We start from the raw sequence: 23,946 nt of genomic DNA on the forward strand, positions 1-23,946 counted from the left end.
AAAGAACAACCATAGGACCACCAATGCGGGAAGATACTACAGGCTCAACTTGAGCAGTGTCGACGGTTTTTTAAGACGCAGAATCCAAATCCAGTGAGAAGACAAGAGGCTCAATAACCCCAAACCAGAAATGGAGCCAACAATGCATCAAGGAGGTGCAGGGAGCTAACAGCGTATCAAACCCAAACGAGCGGTCACTACCAAAAAGCAGCAATACATCGGCAAGTAGCCACATTCTGCGCTTCTCGTATACAAAATCTCATCTTCGAAGAATACACAGTTGTCTATAAACAGGTAGTATTACTCTTCTATTCCATAACGCCATACCATGCAGGGTATCTAAGATGCTCTCGTGAATCGCATGACCCGCGGCATTCAAAATAAAAAAAGACCAAGTTGCTTAAATTTCATCTTCTTCCTCATCAAAGTCATCCTCAGAGCCCATGTCGTATAGAATACGACCACCCTCACCACCCTCACCCTTCTGAGCATCAAAGTAGGGAAGAACAATGCCCTCGCGCGCCTGCTTCTGTTTATCGGTAAGACCAAGGTTAAACGTCGATTCCAACTCATCATCAGCAGCCTTTGCAAACCCTTTCGTGTCTTGGCCCGTGTATGCAGGAAGCTGATCGAGTAGAATGACAAATTCTTGCTTTAGTGTACCAAAAGGCGAACCGCTGGCGGGAGCTTGATAATCCGAGCGACAACCAGGTCGAAGGAAATAAGTCTCGCCCTCAGGACGGCCGGATTTGCGTCGGAATTCGGCCTCAAGGACGATGCCACGGCGATCGTTGGCGTCGAGGCATTGAACGACGCCTTCGGCTTCCTGAAGCAGACCATGGGTAGGCTCAGGCAAACTGCGCTCTCTGGCTGCCTTGGCGGCGAGGCAGTGAGCTAACGATTTGCAGGTAATGACTGAAGTCGCCATGTAAGTCACCAGGTCGAGTGCCTGCGGGGCGTACGGAGTCTCCGGTCGCACGTTATGCCCAGGTAGCATATCTTGATGATAGACGCCGACAAGGGTGGACGCGAACTCTCCAGCGACCATGTTAAACAGCCTACCCATATCGATGCCCTTCTCATTGAGTGCATCATATAGAGAGTCGATGATGACGAGGCTATCTTTTGTACCACTCAGGGCCTTGCGCAATCCATGCATGATATCCTCCCCAGTGGCGCCAAACCCAGTGACAGTGCGGATAGCTGACATGAAATGTGATGATTCAAAAACAACGACAACAACATTAACGTTCCGAGCTATCGCGCGTCGCATCATCTCAGTTAGAAAAGGATGTGCCCGCTGGTTGAGGTCATCCAGGACGAGTGTAAAGGGTGAGGTATTGGCGCGGACGTTGAGAACCCTAGACATGAGATGAATTGAATGGCGCTGGTACTGCGCGAGGGATGCAGATCGACTCATTTTGGAGTTTGGGGCACCTGAGAGGAAATTTGGGATTTCTTCAAGAGATTGGATGAAGCCCTATAGAGAATTTGTGGTGCTGACAAGTTCTCCAGAGTGTTCAGGGAGCTAGCTGGACGATGTACTATTCTTGGCAGACGATTTTTACAAGAACCTATTTCCCTCTGAAGGGCTGTGCCGTGACCAATGTTAGCTGAAACGATGAAATCCATTGACTCTAAACACTTCTTATAGTGTATGAGTTGATAATTTGACACGACAAGAAACAATGACATCCTGCGCCAAATGGCAAGGGGCTATGAGTTGTGTCGGAGTCATACAATATTTTGGGAGATACCGAGCACTATGGGACGATGGGAAGCCGGGGGGGACTCAAGAAAAAAAAGCGTACCTGCAGTAATGGGGAAGGCAGCCGGATGTGCGGAATCAATTTGGCAATTTAGGTTTGCCAAGACCAGCTGGTAAAGTCGTGCTCTGTACAATTGAGGCTCGTTGAATCGAAAATGCTACAGTTTGTTGAATGAGTCGTGGATTTTTGAAGTAGCATTGTAACGTCATGGCAGACGGCTGCATAGTGGGGTTGTGCAGTGAATAGTCCAAGTCATTTTCGTGCGCGCTAGTGCGTTTTGAGACTAGCACCGGTCTTTTGTGGAGTTAGGCAATTGCACTGCCGTCCCCACTTTCCTACGCGGAACGCATTGCTCAGACGTCCGGGGTACAAATGGACATTGCAGCCGACTAGCGACATGAAGTATTCCTCAGAAGTGGTGATCCCGATATGACGAGCAACGCGCCATCCTCATCGTCAAAGCCTCCACGGCCCAAGTCACCACACTTTCCTCCACACAACGCCCCCCGCGTCTGGTTTATCACGAGAGGAGTGTCGCCAATCGCTATCGCATTAGCAAGACAAGTACTAGAGCATGGTGACTATGTCGTGGCTGGCGTAATGCCTGTCGAGTTTGAGAAAAGGGAGAGACAGGTAGACGATTTTCGGACATTTCTGCAAGACGTGAAGCAAACAGACAGATGGCGCGAGCATCTAAGGGTTGTGGCATTGGACAGTAGGTGAGTATTCGCAAATTGCATCAACACTGTTATTGCGCTAATTGCATCGCGTACAAAGGGTCGTTGGTCAATGCCAGGCAGCTGTTGCTGAGGCTGTGGAAGCATTTGGGCGGATTGACGTTCTACTGTGCGCCGCGAGCGAAGGTAAGCCATCTTTGCGAAAAACAAAAACAAAAACAAACTTGGGCTGACCACAGATTTCGGGGGTAGCTGTCATAGGCACAGTTGAAGAGCTGTCCCAGAGCACTCGAACAATAAGTCTAGTCGATGAAATCTTTGAGATCAACTTTTTCGCGAATGTGAACATTATCAAAGCCGTACTTCCCATTATGCGAGAACGGAAGAACGGTCATCTCATTGTGATAACTGGCATCAGTAGGTTCTCTTTACAGCTCGTTTCAGCTTGGACGTATTCTAACTATTAACAGCCGGTCATCTGGGCACGCCTGGCCTGGGAATGTACTGTTCTTCTCAGTGGGCTATTGAGGGCTACTGCGATGTGAGTATTTTACACCGAATAGCGCCGTGAACTTTGCTGAAATTCACCGCATAGAGTCTCGCCTATGAAATCGCTCCCTTCAATGTCAAGATGTCATTAGTCCAAGCAAATATGGAGGTAAATGTGCTCACAAACCGCATCACATCCGTCCCTCCGATGCCAGAGTACCTCCAAGGCGAAAACCCCGCACCTTTGGCTCGGGAAATCTTTTCAGGTCTCCTAGACAAGCTAGAACGCATTGAAAACCCTTCTGTTAACCCTCCTCACAGCTTTGACGAAACGAAGTCCCCTGGCGAAGACAGCAACATGTCTGAGGCTGGACAGGACGCAGAACCGACAATGGGCGATTTGCTCAATGCTAATACAGTGACGAGCTTGTACGCGCCATTACCTGCAGCAGTAAAAAGCAATCTGATTGCAGAAACGGTACACGCACTGACTGCGATCGGGGGTCATGACAACCCTCCTGCGCGCCATATAGTAGGCATCGAGGGAGTTACAGCTGTCAAGGAGAAGCTCAAGACCACGAGCGAAGAGTTGGAAGACTTTGTTCAAGTTAGTGGCGCGGTAGATATTGGGCATCGAGACCATGAGGGGACTGGAATGTCTATGGACCAAGGCATGTTATGAATGGTTAGCATTACTGATTGTTGGTTAGGCGGTATTGAGCGGCTTATATTTATGACAAACACCGCCGATATTTGGCTATAGCACATTTGCGGGTCGCTTTGTATTTTACTGCATCAATATGTATTAAAGTATATACTTTGTTCGGTGGTATATTCAGTCGCATTGTTCTATGATCAGAGAAGTCAAGTCACTGCACCTACCATTCATCAATGTGGTAGTTCCATTGGGTTGCTCTCTCAGCTCCCCGCCATACATTGGCTATGGGGCTATTCTCGCGGGTGCACCTTTCCTGCGTAACCTCCTAAACAATGACCTCCACCCTAGATATCCTTTTCCTTCTTCTTTCTCCATACCGTCTACAAGGTGCTCCCTCGCATCCACGTACCATACTCGCCAGACAACCACGACTATAAAAGTCAAGGGAACTGCAATGACTGGAGATGGGTTAGATCGGCGTTACTTGAGGCATCCATCACTTGTTTGCACTTACCCCACATGAGCCAAAAGTCTTGCGACACTGTAATATGGTAAGGGTACTCTTCCTGCAGTTGCATGAACTGACTGCCAAATATAGATGCAACTGTACCCAGAGGCATGAAGAGAAGCGTCGTAACAGCAATTGTCTTCATACTCTGGTTTTCAGACTGCATTACTTTGCTGTCACCCTGTGTGACCACATTGAAAGACAGCTGGATGATATTGGATATTCGTGCGTCAAGACTCGTAAGCCGCCGCTGCGTAGACTCAAAGAGTGTCCTGCGGTACTCCAATGCCTGGCGAGTGAACTTTTGATGGAAGCTGGGGGTTTTGCCTATCACACTCTCGTGGTGGTCATAGAGGCCTTGAAGGGTAGCCAGGGCAGCCTCACAGTTCTCGCGCAAGTATATCGTATGCTTTGCGAGATTGTGAAGCCCGGTAAAATGGTCTTTGAGCGAATCCTTTGTTGCTTTCCCAGGATTTCTCGCCATTTCCAGTGCTTGCTGACGATGCGTTAGCAGCTATCTTCATACCATAGAAGGTTCCATACCGTCTCCATTGTTCCGAAAATGTCTCCTAGGTTCCACCCTGTCCAGTCCAGGACTTTGTACATTTCTTCAAATGCTACCTCCAGCAGGGCATATGGATCGCGGATCAGATCTTCACACTTTGCCATGTCTATCAAGGCACGAAAGCGGTTCTGAAACGAAGCTGGAACTCCAAAACAAAACAACTCAACCACAGGAGGAGCTCTTGTTGACGATAAGGTATCATCGCTATTCGAGCTGAACGTACGCGCAGCCCTCGGAGGTGTCGCGTTCTGCTCTCTGATCTTGAGTACGAAGCCCGGTTTTATCCAGGAGAAATTTGCCTGAGGTTGACTTTGCGCCGTTTGACGCATCCCTAGTCCGCTAGTGTCTTCATCTTCACCGCTGAGATGGACAATCTTTTTGTCAACTATTGCGAGGGTTTTGCACAAGAAATGGAACCACACAAACGTTGTTCCATCAACATCTTCACGAGCCGCGAAGGACTGTGAGACACCTTGCAGGCCCTCATCGACAAACGCGCTTGGGACTCCCCATTCTTCAAGAAACTCAAGTAGACTTTCGCCGTAGTTTCCCGTGGGTTTGTCTGGGGGTGCGAATCTATTTCAGTCAATTATTGTCGGGAATCTTGCTATGTACGATACTCACATTACCCGGACGGCCCCTTTGCTCTGCGCTTCGAGCGCTTCGATAGACTGGATGCCACCAATCTCCTTACCCTGGACAGCTGAGTCTAGCCATTCAAAGACATGTAGATTCACAACACCATATGATTTTTCTTTCCTGGATTCCGCACTGTTTCGCGACTTGGTTCTGAACTCATGAAAAGGTCTGCGGTCTGCAGTCAAGCTCCGAAATGAAACCATCTTTTACTGCTTGCACAGGAGGCTGAACACACTCGACTAATAAGTAACAACATTATGGCACGAAGACTTCAAGCGCGGAGATAGTACTTGTGAGCTGATCGGTTAGTCACACTTTACTCGTGGCTCTAACCGTGGCACATTTGGAAACGACACCATCCAAAGCCCCTGCAGCCATCGCCTGCAAACAAGCCCCCTCCCACTTGCGGGCGGCCTCTTGGGGGCCAAAACATCAACGCAAAACTCGTCCAAAAGCTGAGTGGAAAATCAATAGCATGGCCAGACCTTTCAGAAGATAGTAATGCTAGCGCCAAACAAAATTGGTGGCGCCAGGCTGAGATTGCCAAGGATTCAGCTGGCAGTGACCTCGCCAATCTTTGCCCAAAAGGGCAGTGTACACGAGAACAAGAATCACGCGGATTGGTAGAGTGCAGCATGGTGGTCTCTTTTCTGAATACAGCCCTGCTATCTAGGCTAACAGTGTCTGCCTCGTTACTTAAAGCGGTCTTGGCACGGCATGATATGATAACCAAAGTCCGGTAACAAGTCCTCCAGCCAGTAAATAAAGGGTACAGTACCCACTCGTACCCACGCTTCGTGTTGATCGAGTACAAGGACTGGTAACATTGTGCAAGAGAGTGAATCCGGCGAGCCCATTAGTGCAACACCTAACCTTTGCTGAACTACTGACATGTGTATGCTGAAGCTATACACGTGTCTATGTAGGAAAGGCCAAGAAGAGTGCGCCATCTTGCAAAGTTTCGCCATCCCTGAAGCTTTCAGGCGAAGGAGATAGTGTGGTCTGATATGGCTCATGGGCGTAGCACGAAAAATCCGTTTACACAACGTGCTTTCAGCCTTGTCTGGCAAGTTCCGGTCCTTGTGGACTATGCATTAACGCCATCACACGCTTTGCCAGACATGAAGTGAGGGGGCCGCCAACGCAGCCAATCATTCGGGATAATGTCGAGCTGAACTCCAAATGTGGTATACACCCACTAAACTTAGGATCATGTGTAACTTGGCCCCATCAAACCGATCAGGATGGCTCTAGTCCTCAAGTCTCGAAGTTGATAAGATCGCTTGCGTTCGCGCCTCGCCAGTGACTCGAGCAACCTGGCAGAGACTACCGCCCATTTTAATTAGGCGCTATAATTGAATGGTATAATAGCCCTGAATTACCTTCACCCCCTTTCTCAAGCCGCTTACACTAGGCAGGACTATTCTGCTAACCTTTCTGGCCGACACGGTGGAGGAGTCGATCCTGAAACTGGCGTCTTTGTCCACGTACAATCATACCAGCAATCTTATTACCCGGTTCGTATAATCCGGATTCCTGTACTAAGCACTCAGTAATCTAATTGACTTGGTTAGAATCAATCAAGTCACTGTGGTGGAGGCAGCTACGATCCAAATAAGCCCGCTGTCACCATATCTGCTGTACCACTGGTATACAATCAACCACCACCCCGCCCGCAACCAACATTTGCATCTCAAGTGAGTTTGATGTGCAATCATTTCTCTCCAAAGCTGACGTGAATCTGAACAGGCGTCTACGGTGTATGATTCGCAACCGTATCAGCATTTTCAGCCGCCACCACCACAACACCAACAACAATACCAAGTAGATTCCCGACCAGGATTTATCACACAACTGTGTAATTGCTTTCGTTAATCTTCAAAATGCACAACGAAAACGTCCAGGCTTCGGTATACGAGACGACATATGTCTCCAACACTCCGAATAATGGCCAGGCATCAGATCCAGAGCAACAGCCAGGGCAATCGCTCATTCTGGTTCGTCAACCCTGATCTAAAGTCTACAGTTTCTAATGAGATACAGCCCCGTGGGCCCTTGAGGCTCAAAGGATATAGTTACATTTTTACCCCATTTACCAACGCAAAGTGGGGATTTCCAAACTTCTACCGCAAGCCAGGCCTCGGTTATCGGAAGCTTGGTCACCACAGGCATCGAGATTGCTTGGACCGAGAATGGGAGGGTGACTACGATGATCGCTACATCTCTTCCTGGGATGGCAAAGTTTCGAAGCTAGTTGTGCAGGCTGTTGACGATATTTACGAAAACAATACTGGATCTACTTATAGGCGTACATTCATCCGCAACGTCGCGCCCTTGTACATGCGCCTGGCGAACTGGCCATTCAACCATATCGATTATGCGGCGAACAATGGCCATGCCTCAAACAATGACCTCATGATTCTTGGCTTCAAGTGGTTTGTCGCGGCGTGCTTCATCACCGTTTGCGTATGTTCTCTTGTCTGCTGATCAGCCACATCATTCTAACAAAACGCCAGATCTCTAGTCCCAGTCCTGCTGAGATTGCCGATCGCAATGGAGGCAACTACGATGCTGTCCCTTATAAGTACTTTGGCTATCCCAAGGTTGCAAAGAATATGCTTGAGACGGCTAACCCCAATGGCATCGTTCCGAGCCAGGCAAATCCCATTGCTGAACGCATACTACAGCCAAGGTATCTTTGCTTCCTACGTGATGGGAGGCCTGCAAAGATCACCAAGGTCGATGAATGGTAAGTCCTTGTTCATCAACTCTCAAGGCTACCGCTAACTTGAGTAGGATTGCGGAGCAAGGTGGAGCTCACAACCTTTCCTATGTGTTTGTTGCATACACGGCAGAGCAGTTCAGCACACCCGAAGACTTTAGAGTCCTACACGAAATGGCCGATGCGGCCGCTCGTAGAGCTGGAGTGATTGCATACTGGGTTGGCTGCTCCTGCATGCCTGACAACCAGCTGCAAGAAGATGTATGTGAAGAGCATAGTCAACGCTGAAGAAACCCCCCCACTAATACTCATCCATAGGTCTACCGCATTTGCGATGTTATCCGAGGAGCCCGGTCCCTAGCCATTGCCGTTGGCCTTCCTTCAAATAACTCATCTGAGATCAACACACCAGAACTGATGCTTCAGCAATGGGGCCGCAGAGTCTGGACCTTCCCAGAAGTTCTGCTAGCGCCTGCAGGACGAGAAATCAGTGTCTTCGTACGCGGCAGCAATCTTGACCACCCCATCATGGTGCCCAAGAACCAGTTTGCGGCTCAAGTATGGGTGGATGATGCCCACGTCGCTCGACAGGTATGAGAAAACCCCTCATGAACCCTTTTTGCTACCTTTTACTAACCAGCCTAGCTCATCGACCATTACGAGGGCAACCTGATTCTGAGCCAACTCGAGCTCGTCACACTTGCTCTTGAGTGCCTCCACAACAGAGACACCACACAATACCTCCCAGGAGATCACAGCTACGCACTAATGGGTCTTCTTCGCGTACGCCCCCAAATCGACGGTACAGACTCTGCATTCCAAGCTTTTGCTCGGTAAGTCGGATTCGTATAGTAGAGCACCTCTTGTCTCATCTTACTAACCCAACACACAGTCTCTCTCTCGCAAACGGAAGCGAGCAACTCCTAGAGCGTCTCATTTGCGTCTTACCAAAAAGTCCCGATCAACCCTGGCACTCAATGGACGACGCCTACAATGCCAAGCTCTGGGATATCCTCCCACAAGACGTAGGCATTGCCGGCGTAGGCGAAGACGACAGCATCATCCTTGACGGATGCCGCGCCGCAAACGTGCGCTGGAAGTCCTTCACACCCGTCGCATACGTCCGGCGCGAAGCATGGAAGCGGTGGCTCGCAAAGAAAGCCCTGCGTCTCGGCGGAGTGGTCTTCATCATTGCCATCGCGCTTACCGCCGTGCCCGACACATCCGTCCGCACAGCAGGCATCATTCTCATCATCTACTCGCTCATACTCATGGCTCTCTCGCCCTGGCTACTGCGTCTCCTCTATCTCGGCAAGTTCTGGGACCAGCAGTGCTGGTTCTTTGGCTTCGAGGGGTACATGGATCTCGAGACGATTGAGCGCCAGATTTTTGGTGGCAGACTGGGCCGCATGAAGTGGACTGTACGTTCCCCTCCCCCTTTCTTTCTCCATTCTTCTTCTTCTTCTTCTTGGATTTATAACAGCAAGAGGAACAAAATGAGCTAACATGATATTGTAAACATAGGCAGCAGCAAGCCCCCTCTCGCGCCACTACCGCAACTCTAAAAACGAATGCACCCCCATCGACCCAACCTCGGACCCCGAAGTCGCCGCTCTCGTCCAAAAGGCAAAATCCGCTGGTCCAGGCGACCAACGCGTCTTCACCCTCGTAGACACCGGTTCGTCCCCTTTCTTTCCTTTCCCTTCCCCCCCTAAACATTCACCACCCTCCCCAAGAAGAAGAAGAAGAAGAAGAAAACTAACAAGTAGAACTTAGGCAACATGACAGCAACCCTCTTCACCGCCGAGCGACCCCCCGTCTGCTTCCTCATGGCCGGCTCCGAAGGCGGCATGAAGCGCATCATCGGCTGCTCGTACGACTGGACGACGGAAACCATGTATCGCGAGACTGTGCTACGCATTGGTACCGAGTTCGAGGATAAAATGTCGAGGGTCGGTAGGGTCAAGATTGGGTTTAAGCGCAAGCAGCATCCGTTTGCTACGTTGGCCGAGGTGGGTGAGCCGCTGGGCAAGGAGATCAAGTGAGTATGTATGCCTGTGTGTGGTTGTTTGGGGTTGGATGGGTTAATTTAATCATGGCGGCGTGGTTTGGGTTATGAATAATGTGTTCTGGATTCTCCTCCCCTTTTTTTTTATGGTTACCAATGGCTTCTGGCTGGTTGGATGATTGGTTGGTTACGCTTTATATCACTGTCATGAATTTAATGTTTTCTTTTGAATCTTGCAAGATGGTATCCTCTCATGTTCCACTCACTATGTATATGGTTGCCACTCAAGATGACCACACTGGCCTGAAGCCTTTTATGAGTGGAAAGTTTTAAGCAGTGCTTTATAAGCAAGGACAAGGTAGTATAGTAGAGATATGATTAACGGCAATCTATTGTATAAAGAGGAGAAATGTAGATAGATACAATATTAGTGCGAAGTTTCGAGCAATCCCCCCAAGATACAAAGTTCTAGCAAGGCGAATGCATGCAACGCCACCACCAACCTCTCCAACACGCTTAAGCCACAGCAGTAACCTCAGTAGGAATAATCGTAAAATCAACAGCGGGGCCCAAGCCAGTGTGAGCAACAGAGTTGTTACCCGTGTACGTGTACGTAGCATCACCCCTATTCCCACTCATTAGCTTTCGATTTCCCCCCGCAACTTCATACCGGAACAGGATGTCAAAACTTACTGCTTAAAAGAGTACTTGACACTGATAATAGCCCCGATATCGCGTCCCTGGTTGAATTCCTGCGTCTGCACATCGCCAGGGACATCGACGCCGACTACGCCACAGGACTTGAATCCACCCTGGACACTGGTGCCGGAGCAGAACTCGGCATCAAAAGCTGGCTGACCGGATGGACCGACGGGAGCGGACACGTTGAAGGAGTATCGGCACGTTGCGGCGGTGCAGACGCTGCTGAAGTCGGTGACTTGCCAGGTCCATGGCGTGGTGCTAGGGACGGCTGCTGCTGAGACGCTGGCGGCGGTGAGAAGGGCGAATGAGGCAATTTTGGAAAACATGGTGAGAATAGTTGATTGTTGTTACTTGGGAAGGTAGCGAATGTGTGTTTGGAATGAGTTATTGAGTGAGAGTGCTGTAGTGCGGTCTCTTCAACAGCCTGGCTGCTGGGCCTTTTATACCGCTATTGTTCCCATTTTTTTTTGCCTCATCAACTTCAGTCACGTAAAGGCAAAATCCACATCCCCTGATGTCACGTAGAATACGAGACTGTACATGTCGATGTTACTAATAGTACGAGTCGTCGTCCACTTGTGTCGTGTCACGCTCCGCAAGGTACAAAATTAGCCTCACTCCCCTGGCGCCTTACCACAAGAGCACGTAAATACTTGTGACATCATGCTAGAAGCCACCATGGTTTCGATGTTAACAACGACCATGTTTGTCGTGGTGGCTGGCGATCGTCGCAAGGTGCTGACGAATGATGACAAGCGCCACCAAAGTGCCGCAATGGGAAGGATGTTAGGTCGTATCCGGTCCAGGCGTCCAGGCAACATATTGATGCTAAATGACTGTATCATCGCAATGTCACACCGTGCGTTTGAACATTACTGAACAGAGATCCAGGATTTTCATCATGCTGGCTATGTCACGTCGGTGCTGGCCGGTTAGCAGAGGGCCTCTTCTTGCTGACGGGCGACCCAGTAAAGACGTGACTGTCGGTGACGGACCTCATCATTCTAGGTCGAGACGTGCTAGGGAGATCGAATGGACTTGCGTGTCCATGTGTGGATCCCGGAATACCAGGCCTTGATTTACTTCCTGGAGTGGCCACTGGATCCGCGGGCACATCGGCAGGCGGTGGTTCCGCAAGCGGATCAGACAAGAATATTACCAGTAGCTTTTCAACAACATCTCGCATCCGATCTGGCTGAACATGCAATGGTTTCTCGGACATGTGGTTTCTCTGTGGACAGTTATTTACCAGACTTGGAGAAAAGAAGCATATCTAACATACCAGCGCAAGCGCTGCACCCTTGTAGGTCTGATGATAAATCAACTTGTACTCGTCATCTTTAGCTGACTCTTCTGGGGTTGCCTGTTCACTCGAGCGCTCGATTTCGTCGCCAGCAACAGCCAACGATGCCCGACGGGACTTGTTCTGCTTTCGCTGCTGCAGACCGTGCATGCGCATGGCCGCCATGACCACTTTGACGAGTGCATCCTTGTTCCGCGACTCTGTTGTTGGCTCTTCCGGCTTGATGGGTACAGTAGCGACCTGGGAAAGATTGGATCGCCTCGTGTGTGCCTCAGGCGGGCCTTTGCGGCTCATTGGTCTTGCATCTGAAGAGATGCTCGGTGATCGAGACAGCGGACGAGAATTGGAGTGTGGAAGAGGACCAGACGAAGACGATGGTCTCGAGTCTGGGAAGGGCGAGGCTCTTTTATCAATGGACAATGACGATTTGCGGTGGGCATAGGGCAGCTGGGACTCGCTTCCCCGAGCAGCCGCTGCCGAGACTGCTCTTCCACCCCTTCCTCTCGCCTTCTTGTTCGCTATTGTAGCCTCCTCAAAGATATCTCGGTGTTTCTTCGGAGACCTGGGTGGGGCGTGGACGTTGTGCATTGGTGGGAGAAAATGAGCGTCATTGTCGATTGGCGGGTCGATGCTGGCATATTGTAGCATATCAGACGAAAGCGGTGTTGCGTGTACCCTGAGCTCTGGCAGCTGTTCGCCTGCATTGTCGACAAATGACAAGGACGATGGCAGTGTTGGTATCCCACCGGCGGCATGCGCAGCAATCGTCCCATAGAAGAGAATTTCTGTTATCCTAGGCTTCTGAGTGCTTTCTGATACATCCTGCACTTGCGCTAGTATCCCAATGGGAGACTGTGAGCGCGCGAGGTTCCACCACTCATTTGTATCATGATTGGATGCATTTGGGGATGTTGTAGGCTTGCTGAGCAAGAGGGACTCGAACCAGGCTTGAGTACTTTCTTCGGTTGTCCATACGTCTAGACTTGGGCCAGCGGTAAGGTATAGTGGTATTTTTGCGGTATCAACGGTGGTCAGGAAGCGCAGGCTAGTGGTGCTGAGGATTGGCGACGAGGCGCCATTTTGCGTAGTGAGGCTGATTTCTGCACAGTGTTAGCAATAGTGGGAACATGAAGGCAATGCATCATGCCTTTGATTAAACGGCCGTCCGGTAGCAGGAGATGCCCACTCCAGACATCAGTCATTGCAGGTGCACATGTACGTAGTTGTCAGTTTTTAGTCGAGGCAATGCCCGCGTCAGCTTGGCGGGATGACGCGCTTCGGTCCGCACTAAGAACACGCGACAGCACGTGCAAGCTACCATTATCACAACACTATATCGTTCATCTTGGACTTTAGCGTTTTCAATCACAGGGAAGAGACAGTTGAATGCGGTCGTTATTGATTAGAGTAGAGGCGACAACTTGTAGAATTGATCATTAGGATTAGAGTTTCACCGGGTGAAATTTCAACGCATGCAAGAGATACTGGGTTGCCAATCCCAACGGCCTCCCCTCCCACTCCTTCCTCCAGAATCTTGTCCGAGGCCCAAGCCCTGGGGCATCTCTATCTAAGACTGTTTTCTCTTGCATCAGATCCCAGTGCGCAGCACTCTTCCACCTCAACAGCATTGGTATCAGAATTTTGCCGGTAATGTTCCTATTACGACAAGTGGTTGCAAAATCCTCAACTTGGCTGTCAAGCCAGGCAAGGGAAGGATCAGCGGGCTGCCATATGGATAGCGACTCAAGAGTTGTTGCCTGGTCGAGCAGAGTAAGAGAGGTCTGGCATATGACCGAAACATCCCTTTGGGCTAACATGAGGTAGTGCGCCATTCGCTGCGATGATTTGACCGAGAGGCCATCTGGCAGGATAGATGTATCGAAAGAATGCGCATGCTGAGCATGCGATAGATCGGTGCGCAGGGTAAGATGTCGCAGGTTTGGTGGCAGTAGGTGGGTGACTGGTGTTTCGACGGTAAAGTCGGGGTCTCCAGTCAGGAAGGGAAGTGGGACTTCCAGAGTGTGAAGTTTAGGGAAGTGTGTCATATCAAGGTGACCATGCAGTATCATTAAGATGCGGGGTTGACAGTAGAACCAGACGTTTTTGTCGCAGTATTCTATACTGAAGACAAGAACCTCGAGCGTGGACCGAAAGGATTGTAACACGTCGCACCAGGCGGCTAGATCGACGACAGGATCTACCATTGAACTGCCATCGAAGATGAAGTCGTAGGTAAGTGAGCGTAGCCTAGGTATGCACTGAAAAAGAGAGCGCGTACTTGCGATGAAAGCGCCCGAATGGCGGAAGACCAACGTGGTGATATTAGTCGGTCTGATGCGCCGGATGAGTGGAACGTCAGTTCTGAGCGTGGATTGATGACGCAACCCACCTCGGACTGAAAGCTCGAGGGATTGGATATTGGGGAGATTTAGAAAATGATCAGCGGTAAGGTAAGTTTTTGGATCGCGGTATGCTATGCCTCTTGTTTGGTCAAAGACAAGAGAAGTGTGTGTGATGGACGACAGGCGACGGACAAGAGACTGGGCCAAAAAGCGCGGAGTCCCCAATGGTTCGGGAGCCAGGGGACTGGGCAAAGCTTGGAGATAGTCATACGTGGTAGACTTGCAGTCGGTTACGTGTAAATGTTGAAGTGATGGGAGGACTAGGATGATGAGTGCTGCATACGCAGAATACTCGCGTAGTTCTAAGGAGGGGGCATTGTTAGAAATCAGGGCTAGCATGATAAGAGCAGATGTTGGCGTTTTTCTTGTAGTTGCGAATAAGTCTCGGGGATGTATGTAGGCAGTGCCATGACACAAGAGTCTCCCCAAAGACGGGCTAATCAAAAATCACATACCAAGTGCCTCTTTCAGGTGAGCATTGGTAGGGAACATGGTCTCGTTGGTCCAGATGTCCATGGCCTTTTGGAGGAGGTAGGCATGGTCGAAAGAGCTATCGTGAGGAAGCTGTCGCCGGCCTTGAGTAACGCTTTCACCAGAGGAGACGCCCAGACGGATCGACTTGACATTGCCGGCTTTTCTGCTGTCCTTGAGGATGTTCAGGCAAAAGTAATCAATCCTTGGGAGCTTGTTGCTGGGCGGGACGAAGAGATCGACATGGCGGTAAAGGAAGGGAGTAGCCAGTGTGTGGAGATGGCTGTTGAGGCGGCAGAAGGAGGAGACGTCATGCTGCGAAAGACGGGCAGCTATTTGCTCGAGCAGCTCATTGGGGAGACTGGAGAAGGATGCCATGGCCGAGGGTGGTTGCGCCGCGTGGTGATGGCTATTTGATCTTGCTCAGGCCCGAGGAGATGCGGATCCGGTGACGTCGGTGCCAATTGTGCGTGGAGGCCATGGTTGGCAAGCTGGAGGCGATTGGGGATCCGGGCATATGGTTTGCGCATACCGTAGATGCATCGCGTACACGACTGCAAGAGTCGACGGCAGAGAGTGCCAATGGCTGTGCGGCGGAGTGGCAGCGGCCATGGTGGATCCGACAGCTGCAGCCATGAACAGGCCGCGAGTCAAGGCAAGGCGCGGTGGGGCCATGACATGCATCTTCACATGGCGCCCGGCTGGCCAGTCAGACGCGACCTATTTCCGGGCCAACCCCGCGTTTCGAGGCACATTGACGGGCTCTTGAGGGGCATGCATCCATGCTGCTGTGTGTGTGTATGTGTGTATCCAGCCAGATGACGCTGCAGACGACATGGTGGTGCACGCCGCCGGCCATGCGCACTGCCAGCGGGTCGAGGGCCGAGGGCAGCGCAGAGCAGATGGACGACACATGTGACGCGGGTCTGGTCGGCGCTATGCAGCGAGTAGGTAAGGCGAGGGCAGAGGCAGAGGCCAGCAGGGAAAACGTCGTTTCGTCCACTGGCAACCAACCCCCGGCCACCGCCAGCCTGAACGGACAGGCGGGCGAGGGGGGTTGGGCCGAGTACGAGCGGGCGGGCGTGTCAGAGTCCAATGACCAGCCTCTGCTTCCGACTTGTTCCTTGCCCATCGACAGTTCGACGGTTCGCGGCTCCGTCCACGAAACAACCGTCCGCCTCGCCCATCAGCTACACTACCCACCGCGCTCACCTCGGCTACTGTCCCTCCATGCACACCCATACACATATATAACACACAGAGTACACAGCCAGCCAGCCAGCCAGCCAGCCAGCCAGCCACACTACAAGGCAGTAGCAAGACCTCCTTCACCGTCACCTCGCCTCAACAGCAACTACGTCACACGCCCGCCCCTGTCTCCTACATACACAATAGCCCGCTAATCGCCTACCGCGGCCTCTGCCACGGAAGCACATGGCGTAAACACGACGTTTCCGCCACACTCGACCACAAAAACACCACCACAGCCCATTGCTGGCCTGCACCCTACGCCCGCTACACGTCGCCCTTCGCCTTCCGCCCCCCGGCCCGCCAGCACGCCCGTCCACACCGCCCTCAGCCCACCCAGCGCCTCGCTCAACAGACACAAAACGAGCCATCGGGCCTTGATGCACGACGACGCACACCGGCCCTCACCAGACCACCCCGCCCCCGATCGCTCCATGACTACCAACAGGCCCTTTCTCGGGAGCTTTCTCGCTGCCTTCCGCGCCCAGCAGCCCTCGCTCCAAAAGACCGTGTCCTCGCAAGCTGCCTCTGTCGCATCCTACACCCAGAACACCCCGGCACAGCAACAACAGGCCCGCGACTCGGCAGCCGCGTCGCGCACCATCACTGCAAAGGCGCGGTCCCCTTCACCGGGCGCAACCGTTGCTGTCCAGGGAACCGGCCATTTTCAGCCCACCAGACAGCACGCCCCTCCTTACGCCCGCTCCACATCGCCCCAAGCAAAGGCCTTTCCCATACCGGGCGCATCGCAACGGAGCAGGAGAGGTTCAGATAGCTCTTCCGACGGCTTCCACGAGGCCATGGGCGCAGAAAAGTGGTATATTGGTGGTCGCACCGCAACAGGCGAGGAGAAGTTTTACAAGCTTGGCATGATCAAGCGACACAAGAGCGCGGATCGCTTGAGCCTGGACAAGCTCAGCATATGACATTCGCGACTTGCATCACTTGATTTTAAAAGGTGTAACTGCATCGACAACGGCGTTTGGGACTGTGCACGCACCCTTTTTCTAGGGTCGGGTTCGACATTTTAACGACATTCTTGGGTAACACATTTGGCCACGGCCACGGCCGACATGGCCCTATATACACCCATATCTGAGCTCTTCATTTGAGCGTTTTGCCCTGTATTGCTACTTGTTGTTTTCTTGTTTTCTTGTTGCTACTGTCCACGTGAGCACCCACGTGAGTGGCCCTGTGCCAAGATATTTCTCGCACTATTCCCGAGTCCACTCTTCGTCACCTCACTGCCTACTGCCTGGTATAGATTGCATCTACTCTGACTAAAGCCTAGAACACAATGCCTGTCTTGAACTGAATCGTCAAGACGCACTCACACCGCCGGCAACGTTTCCGCCCGGACATTCTTGTTCCGATTGTACCTGTGGCCATGATCCACTTTTCGGATATATCTACTCCTCGAAGCGAAGATTCTTCACGGAAAAGCTTTTCTATGGACAACAACGCGTATCCACCCGCGGATATGATCCGCCATTAGCGTCCTGCAACCCAAGCATAACCCAATCTGTAGCCCAAACCAATCGTATATCAATGCTCTTGATTCGCTTGCATTCTTCCTCTTTATCTGATAGTACTCTCTATGCCCAATCTTTTTCGACTCATTCACTGAAACATTGTTTTTTGTTCACGACTTTTGCCTTCTATGAGTACGCACAATGGCACCCTCTTCCACATCCTCCTCAGTACCCGCTGGCCCTCAGCATGCCAATCCGGGCACCGAACCTGAGAAACAGACGCAATATGCCTCCATTGTCCCTGAACAACCACCCCAGCAAGACCAATTGCAGCTCCAACGCACAGTCTCGAGCAATCACCACGACATGGTCAATGTCCAATATGTCGCAACTGGCGACAACGACGTCATCTACAACAAGTTCTCCAACAGTCGAAAACTAATCATTGTTGCCGTCGTGTCTTTTTGCAGCTTCCTCGCTCCCATCTCCTCAACCACTGTCTTGTCTGCCGTTCCTGAGGTGGCTGCCACCTTCAACACCGACGGCTCCATCATCAATGTGTCTAATGCCCTCTACATGCTCTTCATGGGCCTGTCTCCATGCTTCTACGGGCCCTATGGCAACATTTACGGCCGCAAATGGGTCTCTGTAACAAGTGCTGCCTTGTTCACTGCCTTTTCCATTGGCACAGCCCTGGCACCGAATCTCGCTGCCTTTTTCGTCTTTCGAATCCTTACTGCGTTTCAAGGCACTGCGTTTTTGGTGATTGGATCAGCCGTCATTGGCGATATCTACAAGCCTGTAAGTGTTTGCTTCTTACTCATAACAGCATACAGTACATGACTTGGGCATTGTGCCAGGTAATGTCTTCACTGCAGTCTTTGTTTACTTTACTAACACCATTCTCAGACTGAACGCGCAACCGCACTAGGCTGGTTCCTCAGTGGTACCCTTATCGGACCAGCACTGGGCCCCTTTCTTGGTGGCATCATCGTCACATTCCGGACCTGGCGAGACATCTTCTGGCTGCAGACGGCTCTGGCCGGCGCAGCAACCATGTTCTGCTTCTTCCTCCAGCCCGAGACGATCCACAAGCGACGGGCCGACGAGCTGCAAGGGCTGCGCAGAAAAGAGCGCGCCGTCAAAATGTGGCAGTGGCTCAACCCCTTTCGCATCATCATGCTGTATCGGTACCCGAACATCCTCCTCACAGGCTTGGCCTCAAGTGCACTCGTCTGGAACATGTACTCGCTGCTCACGCCCATCCGTTACGTCCTGAACCCGCGCTTCAATCTCGAAACGCCATTGCAGTCCGGTCTCTTCTACATTGCACCTGGATGCGGATACCTGATAGGCACCTTTGTCGGCGGCCGCTATGCCGACCGCGTAGTCAAAAAGTACATTCGCAAGCGCGGCCAGCGTGTCTCTGAGGATCGCTTGCGCAGCTGCGTCTTGTTTCTGGGCGTCATGATGCCAGCCTGCATGCTCATCTACGGTTGGAGTGTTGAGAAGCGTGTCGGCGGCGTCGCCCTGCCCGTCATTATGATGTTTCTGCAGGGTGTCGGCCAGCTTTTCTGTTTTCCTAGTCTGAATACCTATTGTCTGGATGTCATGCAGAGCCGGAGCGCTGAGGTTGTTGGTAAGTGTACTGTGTGGTCTCTAGTTGCACGACATGGAAACTAACAGTGACATAGCGGGTAACTACTTTATGCGCTACATGTTTGCTGCTGCAGGATCTGCTGCTTGTTTGCCTGCTGTTCGAGCCATTGGTGTCGGTTGGTTCTCGACCATTAGCGCTGCTTTTCTTGTTGCTGGCGCCGTGGGCACCTATGTCACGGCGCTGTATGGAAAGTCGTGGCGCATGGCTATTGAGGAGAAGAAAGCGGCCAGGAAGGAGGGTGAAAATAAGGTGTAATCTGTTGAAAGCAAACAAGACATGATTCATGAACAGATACCTGTGTCGTGGAGTCATGTATGGACTTGATAGCATTTGCACAGATTTGATAAGATTGACTAACTAGTTAACATGAAAAAATGTCATTTTATATATATGTACTTCCCAATCAAAATCTGAACACTCTATCATCCGTCCACGTATGACTCGGCGAAAAAAAATACCCCAAATCCATATCTGATAACCCACAAAAAGCTACATGTTCATTACCCAGTCAAGAGAAAGAAAGAAAGAAAAAAAGCACCAAGCCGCCACCCAAGCCACCCAACCCCACCAAACCCCAGTTCCCGCCTTCGGCCCCGCTCCGCCCCACCCCTTTCAACCCCCTCAAAAAAACTTTCCTTCCATACCCTCTCGCCCAAAAATTCATTTCTTTTCTTTACATTTAAATCTGATTTAATTATTCAAATTCTCATCAAACAACATCAAAAGCCTCTCTAGGATTTGCTTCCTAAGAAGGTGGTACAGGTCGCTTAGCTCAGTTGGTTAGAGCGTGGTGCTAATAAACCCCCGGTTAGGAGTTTTCTACTCCTACAAACGGACCTTTCGTTAACGCCAAGGTCGCGAGTTCGACCCTCGTAGTGACCATTCTTTTTTTTCTTCTTCTTCTTCTCCTCTTACGATCCTTCCCTTTTGGGTATGAGGGAAGGGAAGGGGGGGGGGGAAGAATGATGGCCTTTTTTTTTTCTTCTTATGAGCTGCTCTTGGAGAGTGGGATGAGAGATGGGAAATGAAAAGGGGTTGTTGGGCTGGTATGTTTTGGTTGTTTAGACTGGGGTTCTGGGCGTATCTTGTGTTTTTATTCGTCTATAATAGGGAGGGAGTATGATGATACCAAGACGGTTATCATGGTTATTGTCATTAGTTAGCAGTAAGTTGAACTTATCCAATTGCGGACATTTCCTTTTCTCTACTCAATGGAATATTAAAAAAAAACATTAATCACTTCAGCCACGTAATTCAGACACACACACACTGTGGGCTCAACAAGAGATATTCGATTCATTATACATGTAAGAAGCATCTAGCAGAGAATCCGGCCCTGTATTATTTACAAACGCCAATTAATCAACAATGGTATCTTACCAACCAAAAAACCTTCCCTACCCGCATGTCATATCGCCGGCACGGCATCCTCCAAACTCGACATATCCATTGTCAGTGCATCTCTGCACGCCCCGTTCTCGCACAGCATGACGCCTTCTTTGGCGGCATCCATAGTCTGCACCAGGGCATTCCTCGCCTTGAGCCACTCGCCCGTCGCGTTGCCCACTCTACTGACAGTCCCGAGACCGGTCGGGCGGTCGCGATACCGCCTCAGCCATTCATCCACCTTCTGACCATTGCCTGTAATGACGGCATGCGTGATGCCGAGTTTGCCCGCAACCACGGCGTCCATCATGCTCGGAAACAGGAAGGGATGCTGCATAATTTCCGCCTCAAAAGCAGAGGCCGTGTCGCGCGCTCGCTGCGTGTATTCGCTGTCCTCGAGCAGCGCGCCGAGACGATCGAGGTTCTGGGCCGAAACGCCGTTAGTGCCTGGCTCTGCATTGTCCATGCCGTCCTTGAGCCGCATAATCAGGTCAGTCTGGTCCTCGGGCGTGGAGAAGAAGCCCAAATGCTGCTTGTCCCAGAACATCTTGAGCTGTGTTTTCTGAAGGTCGTCGGCCCACTGCAGATATGAGTCATTAAAAGTAGCTTCGTACAGATCAATCAGGCCAGAAATGAGGTAGGCGTAGTCATCGGCAAATCCAGGTGCATCGCCGGGGCCTTCGCGCCACACACGTATCAGCGTTTTGGATTCCGAGTGGTAGAGGTGTTTTTGGACAAAGGCAGCCGCTTTCTCAGCTGCAGCAAGATACTCCTTGGAACGTGTTGGGTCCTGAGAAGCCAGCGCAGCCGATGTCCGCGCCAGAGCGCCAATAGCGAGACCGTTCCAGGATACCACAATCTTGTCGTCCAGGCCTGGCCGTGGGCGCTCCTTGTTGCGATGCTCGAGAAGCTTCTGTCGGCCCTCAGTGAGGATCCTCTTAACCTTTTCTTCGGAAAGACCAAACTGTTTGGCCAAATCTGCGGGTGTTGAGGTAATGGCTAATACATTCTGGTTGATCAGCTCGTCATGTGCATCATGCTCAGGAGCAACGTTGCCTTCGTCCTTGACATTGTAATACCGGGCGAGAATCTCAGAATCCCTTTCGCCAAGTATGTCTTGAAATTCCTTCAATGTCCACACGTAAAAGGCCCCCTCTCGTTTTTCCTTGTCGTTTGGGCGATATAATGAATCGGCATCCTCGGACGAGTAGAAACCACCGCTCTCGGCATGCATGGGCGGGCTCGTCAGATATGTTGCGATATCATGAACAGCCTCAAGGTGCTCCGGACTCCTCGTCATCAGGTAAGCATCTAGGTACACGGCCAGCAGCTGCGACTGATCATAAAGCATCTTCTCAAAATGCGGCAAGCTCCAGTCTTTTGTTACAGAGTAGCGCGCAAATCCATTTCCAATCTGATCATGTATGCCACCCTTGTTCATCGCAGATAGCGTTGCCAGAGCCATATCTTTTGCGCGCGTGCAGTCCTTTGCCCCGAGAACTTCCTTGACCAGATTCGGATATTGCGATAATTTCAGGAGAAAATGGAGATTTGAGGGAGTTGGAAACTTTGGCGCGCCGCCGAAACCTGCGTGTATTTGATCATATCTCTTCTTGAAATGCTGCGCATTGTTAGTAACAATTTCGTACTGCTTGCGAAAGTGGTACTCGCTTCATATGCTTCGTCCAGCAGCTCTAGGTCCAGAGTCTCATTAGGCGCGCCGTCTTTTCTGCTTATGTTTCCCTCTTCAGCAAAGTCCCGTAGCTGTGCTGTAATCTCCTTGGCCGACTCAAGACACCTTTGTCGCTGGTCCCTCCACACATCCCGAATCTTCTTCAAGATACCAACAAAGCCAATGTGCTCCCCCATAGCCATTGTCGATCCCGGACCAGGCCAGTAGGTACCGCCGAATATGGGCTCGAGATCGGGAGTGATAAAGACGTTCAGAGGCCAGCCTCCGGAGCCTGTCGTAGCCTGGACGTAATTCATGTATATGCGATCGACGTCTGGACGCTCTTCGCGGTCAATCTTTATGGGAATAAAGTGCTCGTTGAGTAGATTCGCAACCTCATCGTTCTCAAATGACTCTCGCTCCATGACATGACACCAATGGCAAGCTGCATAGCCTATGCTGATGAATATCAGCCTGTTTGACTTCTTGGCGAGTCCAATGGCCTCTTGTCCCCATATTTGCCATGCGACGGGATTGTTCATGTGGCCGCGGACATAGGGACTCCGGCTCTCACTGAGGCGGTTCTTCAGCTTCAGATCATCGCCTGACGAGGCCATGTGACTCGAAGTACTGTGTGAATTCATCCTCAAGATCGAGGTACGGAAGTGGCGCTGTTGCGCAAAAGAGACGGCGGGCCGAGTCACAGCAGCTGCAGTAGAGACTTGGTGGGCGGACGCAGCAGCAACCGGAGTTCTGACAGGACGGCAAGAAGCTCGAAAGTTGAACTTCACAAGAGGCATACAGCAAAGAAGGTGGAAAAAAAAGAAATAGGCATGCAAAGTCGCAGTGGCGCGTGGTTCGGCGAAACTATGGCCGTTATCAATGAGCATCTCCGACTGCGCTGCCGACTCGCATCTTTGCCCCGCCCCCGCCAACGACGTAATCTCCGCGACCCCGACTGGCCTGACTGGCTGGTGGAGGCTTGGTCCTCTGCAATCTGCGTCCTGTCTGACGTGCAGTAGTTTTGCCTATTTCATCTGCCCATTACAGAAAATTTCTCGAAAGGAAAAAACCATGTGCCACTGATTGACCGTTCAAATGCCCAAGTTTAGTTAAGCACCCGCTTGAGGCGCAGTATGGAAGAAACTTTTCAGCCTGGATTGGGAAGGCAAGTCACACTCGGTGTTCTAGCCTATGCTTGTGCATGCTTTTGGCAAGAAAAAAAAAACAGTGGAGTCTAGAAGATAGCTGTACCATGGGGATGTCTACAGTGGCGAAAATGGGTTTCTACCCTGTTGAACTTGGCGACTTCGGTTTGGGTAGGAAACTCGTGCGCCCGAGGTATATGAGTACTGCTCCGACTGAGCCTAGCGACTCCACCTGAAGGACGAAATTTTACAGATTGTCCTTGGCCATGCGTCTGTCTTGTGACGCTAATCCTGATCAGCCTGGAATCCAAACTCTAATTGATATGTACTAGTCATGTTTACGAGGTATTCAGGGTCGCCTCTTGACTCTCGAGCTGAAGATGACCTGTATCCTTACCGTCACGATCTTCTTTGCAGCAGATAAATGATCCGGTGGTGAAGTATTTC

At 51.1% G+C, this 23,946-nt stretch overlaps 11 protein-coding genes and 1 non-coding gene across 12 annotated transcripts; 6 read left to right on the top strand and 6 right to left on the bottom strand.

The window, feature by feature from the left end:
* Positions 1–282: 282 nt before the first annotated feature.
* On the bottom strand, positions 283–974 carry PSV08DRAFT_329883 (Elongator complex protein 5). The gene has a single exon (XM_014225307.2). It carries the CDS (start codon positions 926–928, stop codon positions 401–403), a length of 528 nt encoding a protein of 175 aa, XP_014080782.1. The 5' UTR covers positions 929–974; the 3' UTR covers positions 283–400.
* Positions 975–2,137: 1,163 nt separating this feature from the next.
* PSV08DRAFT_229818 (uncharacterized protein) lies at positions 2,138–4,045 on the top strand. The gene is made up of 5 exons (XM_014225308.2): positions 2,138–2,488; positions 2,547–2,632; positions 2,699–2,863; positions 2,917–2,987; positions 3,042–4,045. Exons 1-5 carry the CDS (start codon positions 2,199–2,201, stop codon positions 3,615–3,617), a joined length of 1,188 nt encoding a protein of 395 aa, XP_014080783.1. The 5' UTR covers positions 2,138–2,198; the 3' UTR covers positions 3,618–4,045.
* Positions 3,760–5,536, bottom strand: PSV08DRAFT_15062 (uncharacterized protein). The gene is made up of 4 exons (XM_014225309.2): positions 5,291–5,536; positions 4,645–5,242; positions 4,108–4,597; positions 3,760–4,051 (listed from the first exon to the last, which is right to left on the bottom strand). The coding sequence occupies exons 1-4, from the start codon at positions 5,506–5,508 to the stop codon at positions 3,876–3,878; spliced, it is 1,482 nt and encodes a 493-aa protein (XP_014080784.1). The 5' UTR covers positions 5,509–5,536; the 3' UTR covers positions 3,760–3,875.
* Positions 5,537–6,627: 1,091 nt separating this feature from the next.
* Positions 6,628–7,559, top strand: PSV08DRAFT_329923 (uncharacterized protein). Its single transcript, XM_066092737.1, has 5 exons — positions 6,628–6,667; positions 6,724–6,822; positions 6,880–7,002; positions 7,055–7,302; positions 7,349–7,559. The coding sequence occupies exons 1-4, from the start codon at positions 6,665–6,667 to the stop codon at positions 7,178–7,180; spliced, it is 351 nt and encodes a 116-aa protein (XP_065948229.1). The 5' UTR covers positions 6,628–6,664; the 3' UTR covers positions 7,181–7,302; positions 7,349–7,559.
* PSV08DRAFT_187434 (uncharacterized protein) lies at positions 7,189–10,072 on the top strand (the record flags this gene model as incomplete). The annotated part of the gene is made up of 9 exons (XM_014225310.2): positions 7,189–7,302; positions 7,349–7,771; positions 7,822–8,054; positions 8,102–8,288; positions 8,346–8,618; positions 8,673–8,860; positions 8,920–9,448; positions 9,552–9,705; positions 9,804–10,072. The coding sequence occupies 9 exons, from the start codon at positions 7,189–7,191 to the stop codon at positions 10,070–10,072; spliced, it is 2,370 nt and encodes a 789-aa protein (XP_014080785.1).
* A 327-nt stretch (positions 10,073–10,399) lies between these two features.
* PSV08DRAFT_365472 (uncharacterized protein) lies at positions 10,400–11,221 on the bottom strand. Its single transcript, XM_014225311.1, has 2 exons — positions 10,729–11,221; positions 10,400–10,660 (listed from the first exon to the last, which is right to left on the bottom strand). Exons 1-2 carry the CDS (start codon positions 11,061–11,063, stop codon positions 10,552–10,554), a joined length of 444 nt encoding a protein of 147 aa, XP_014080786.1. The 5' UTR covers positions 11,064–11,221; the 3' UTR covers positions 10,400–10,551.
* Positions 11,222–11,650: 429 nt separating this feature from the next.
* On the bottom strand, positions 11,651–13,265 carry PSV08DRAFT_404867 (uncharacterized protein; the record flags this gene model as incomplete). Its single annotated transcript, XM_014225312.1, has 3 exons — positions 13,188–13,265; positions 12,020–13,140; positions 11,651–11,968 (listed from the first exon to the last, which is right to left on the bottom strand). The coding sequence occupies exons 1-3, from the start codon at positions 13,240–13,242 to the stop codon at positions 11,651–11,653; spliced, it is 1,494 nt and encodes a 497-aa protein (XP_014080787.1). The 5' UTR covers positions 13,243–13,265.
* A 177-nt stretch (positions 13,266–13,442) lies between these two features.
* On the bottom strand, positions 13,443–15,291 carry PSV08DRAFT_209100 (uncharacterized protein; the record flags this gene model as incomplete). Its single annotated transcript, XM_014225313.2, has 2 exons — positions 13,443–14,744; positions 14,898–15,291. The coding sequence occupies 2 exons, from the start codon at positions 15,289–15,291 to the stop codon at positions 13,483–13,485; spliced, it is 1,656 nt and encodes a 551-aa protein (XP_014080788.1). The 3' UTR covers positions 13,443–13,482.
* Positions 15,292–16,541: 1,250 nt separating this feature from the next.
* PSV08DRAFT_365474 (uncharacterized protein) lies at positions 16,542–17,181 on the top strand (the record flags this gene model as incomplete). Its single annotated transcript, XM_014225314.2, has 1 exon — positions 16,542–17,181. One exon carries the CDS (start codon positions 16,542–16,544, stop codon positions 17,085–17,087), a length of 546 nt encoding a protein of 181 aa, XP_014080789.2. The 3' UTR covers positions 17,088–17,181.
* A 623-nt stretch (positions 17,182–17,804) lies between these two features.
* On the top strand, positions 17,805–19,691 carry PSV08DRAFT_229832 (major facilitator superfamily domain-containing protein). Its single transcript, XM_014225315.2, has 4 exons — positions 17,805–18,434; positions 18,470–18,493; positions 18,543–19,272; positions 19,328–19,691. Exons 1-4 carry the CDS (start codon positions 17,835–17,837, stop codon positions 19,546–19,548), a joined length of 1,575 nt encoding a protein of 524 aa, XP_014080790.1. The 5' UTR covers positions 17,805–17,834; the 3' UTR covers positions 19,549–19,691.
* Positions 19,692–20,054: 363 nt separating this feature from the next.
* On the top strand, positions 20,055–20,175 carry PSV08DRAFT_t55. The gene has a single exon. It is a non-coding gene; the product is annotated as a tRNA-Ile (tRNA).
* A 390-nt stretch (positions 20,176–20,565) lies between these two features.
* On the bottom strand, positions 20,566–23,199 carry PSV08DRAFT_365476 (uncharacterized protein). The gene is made up of 2 exons (XM_066093096.1): positions 22,351–23,199; positions 20,566–22,300 (listed from the first exon to the last, which is right to left on the bottom strand). The coding sequence occupies exons 1-2, from the start codon at positions 23,149–23,151 to the stop codon at positions 20,702–20,704; spliced, it is 2,400 nt and encodes a 799-aa protein (XP_065948230.1). The 5' UTR covers positions 23,152–23,199; the 3' UTR covers positions 20,566–20,701.
* Between the last annotated feature and the right edge of the window lie 747 nt (positions 23,200–23,946).

Source organism: Bipolaris maydis, assembly GCF_028858645.1.
Source record: "Bipolaris maydis strain C4 unplaced genomic scaffold PSV08scaffold_14, whole genome shotgun sequence".
Taxonomy (NCBI): domain Eukaryota; kingdom Fungi; phylum Ascomycota; class Dothideomycetes; order Pleosporales; family Pleosporaceae; genus Bipolaris; species Bipolaris maydis.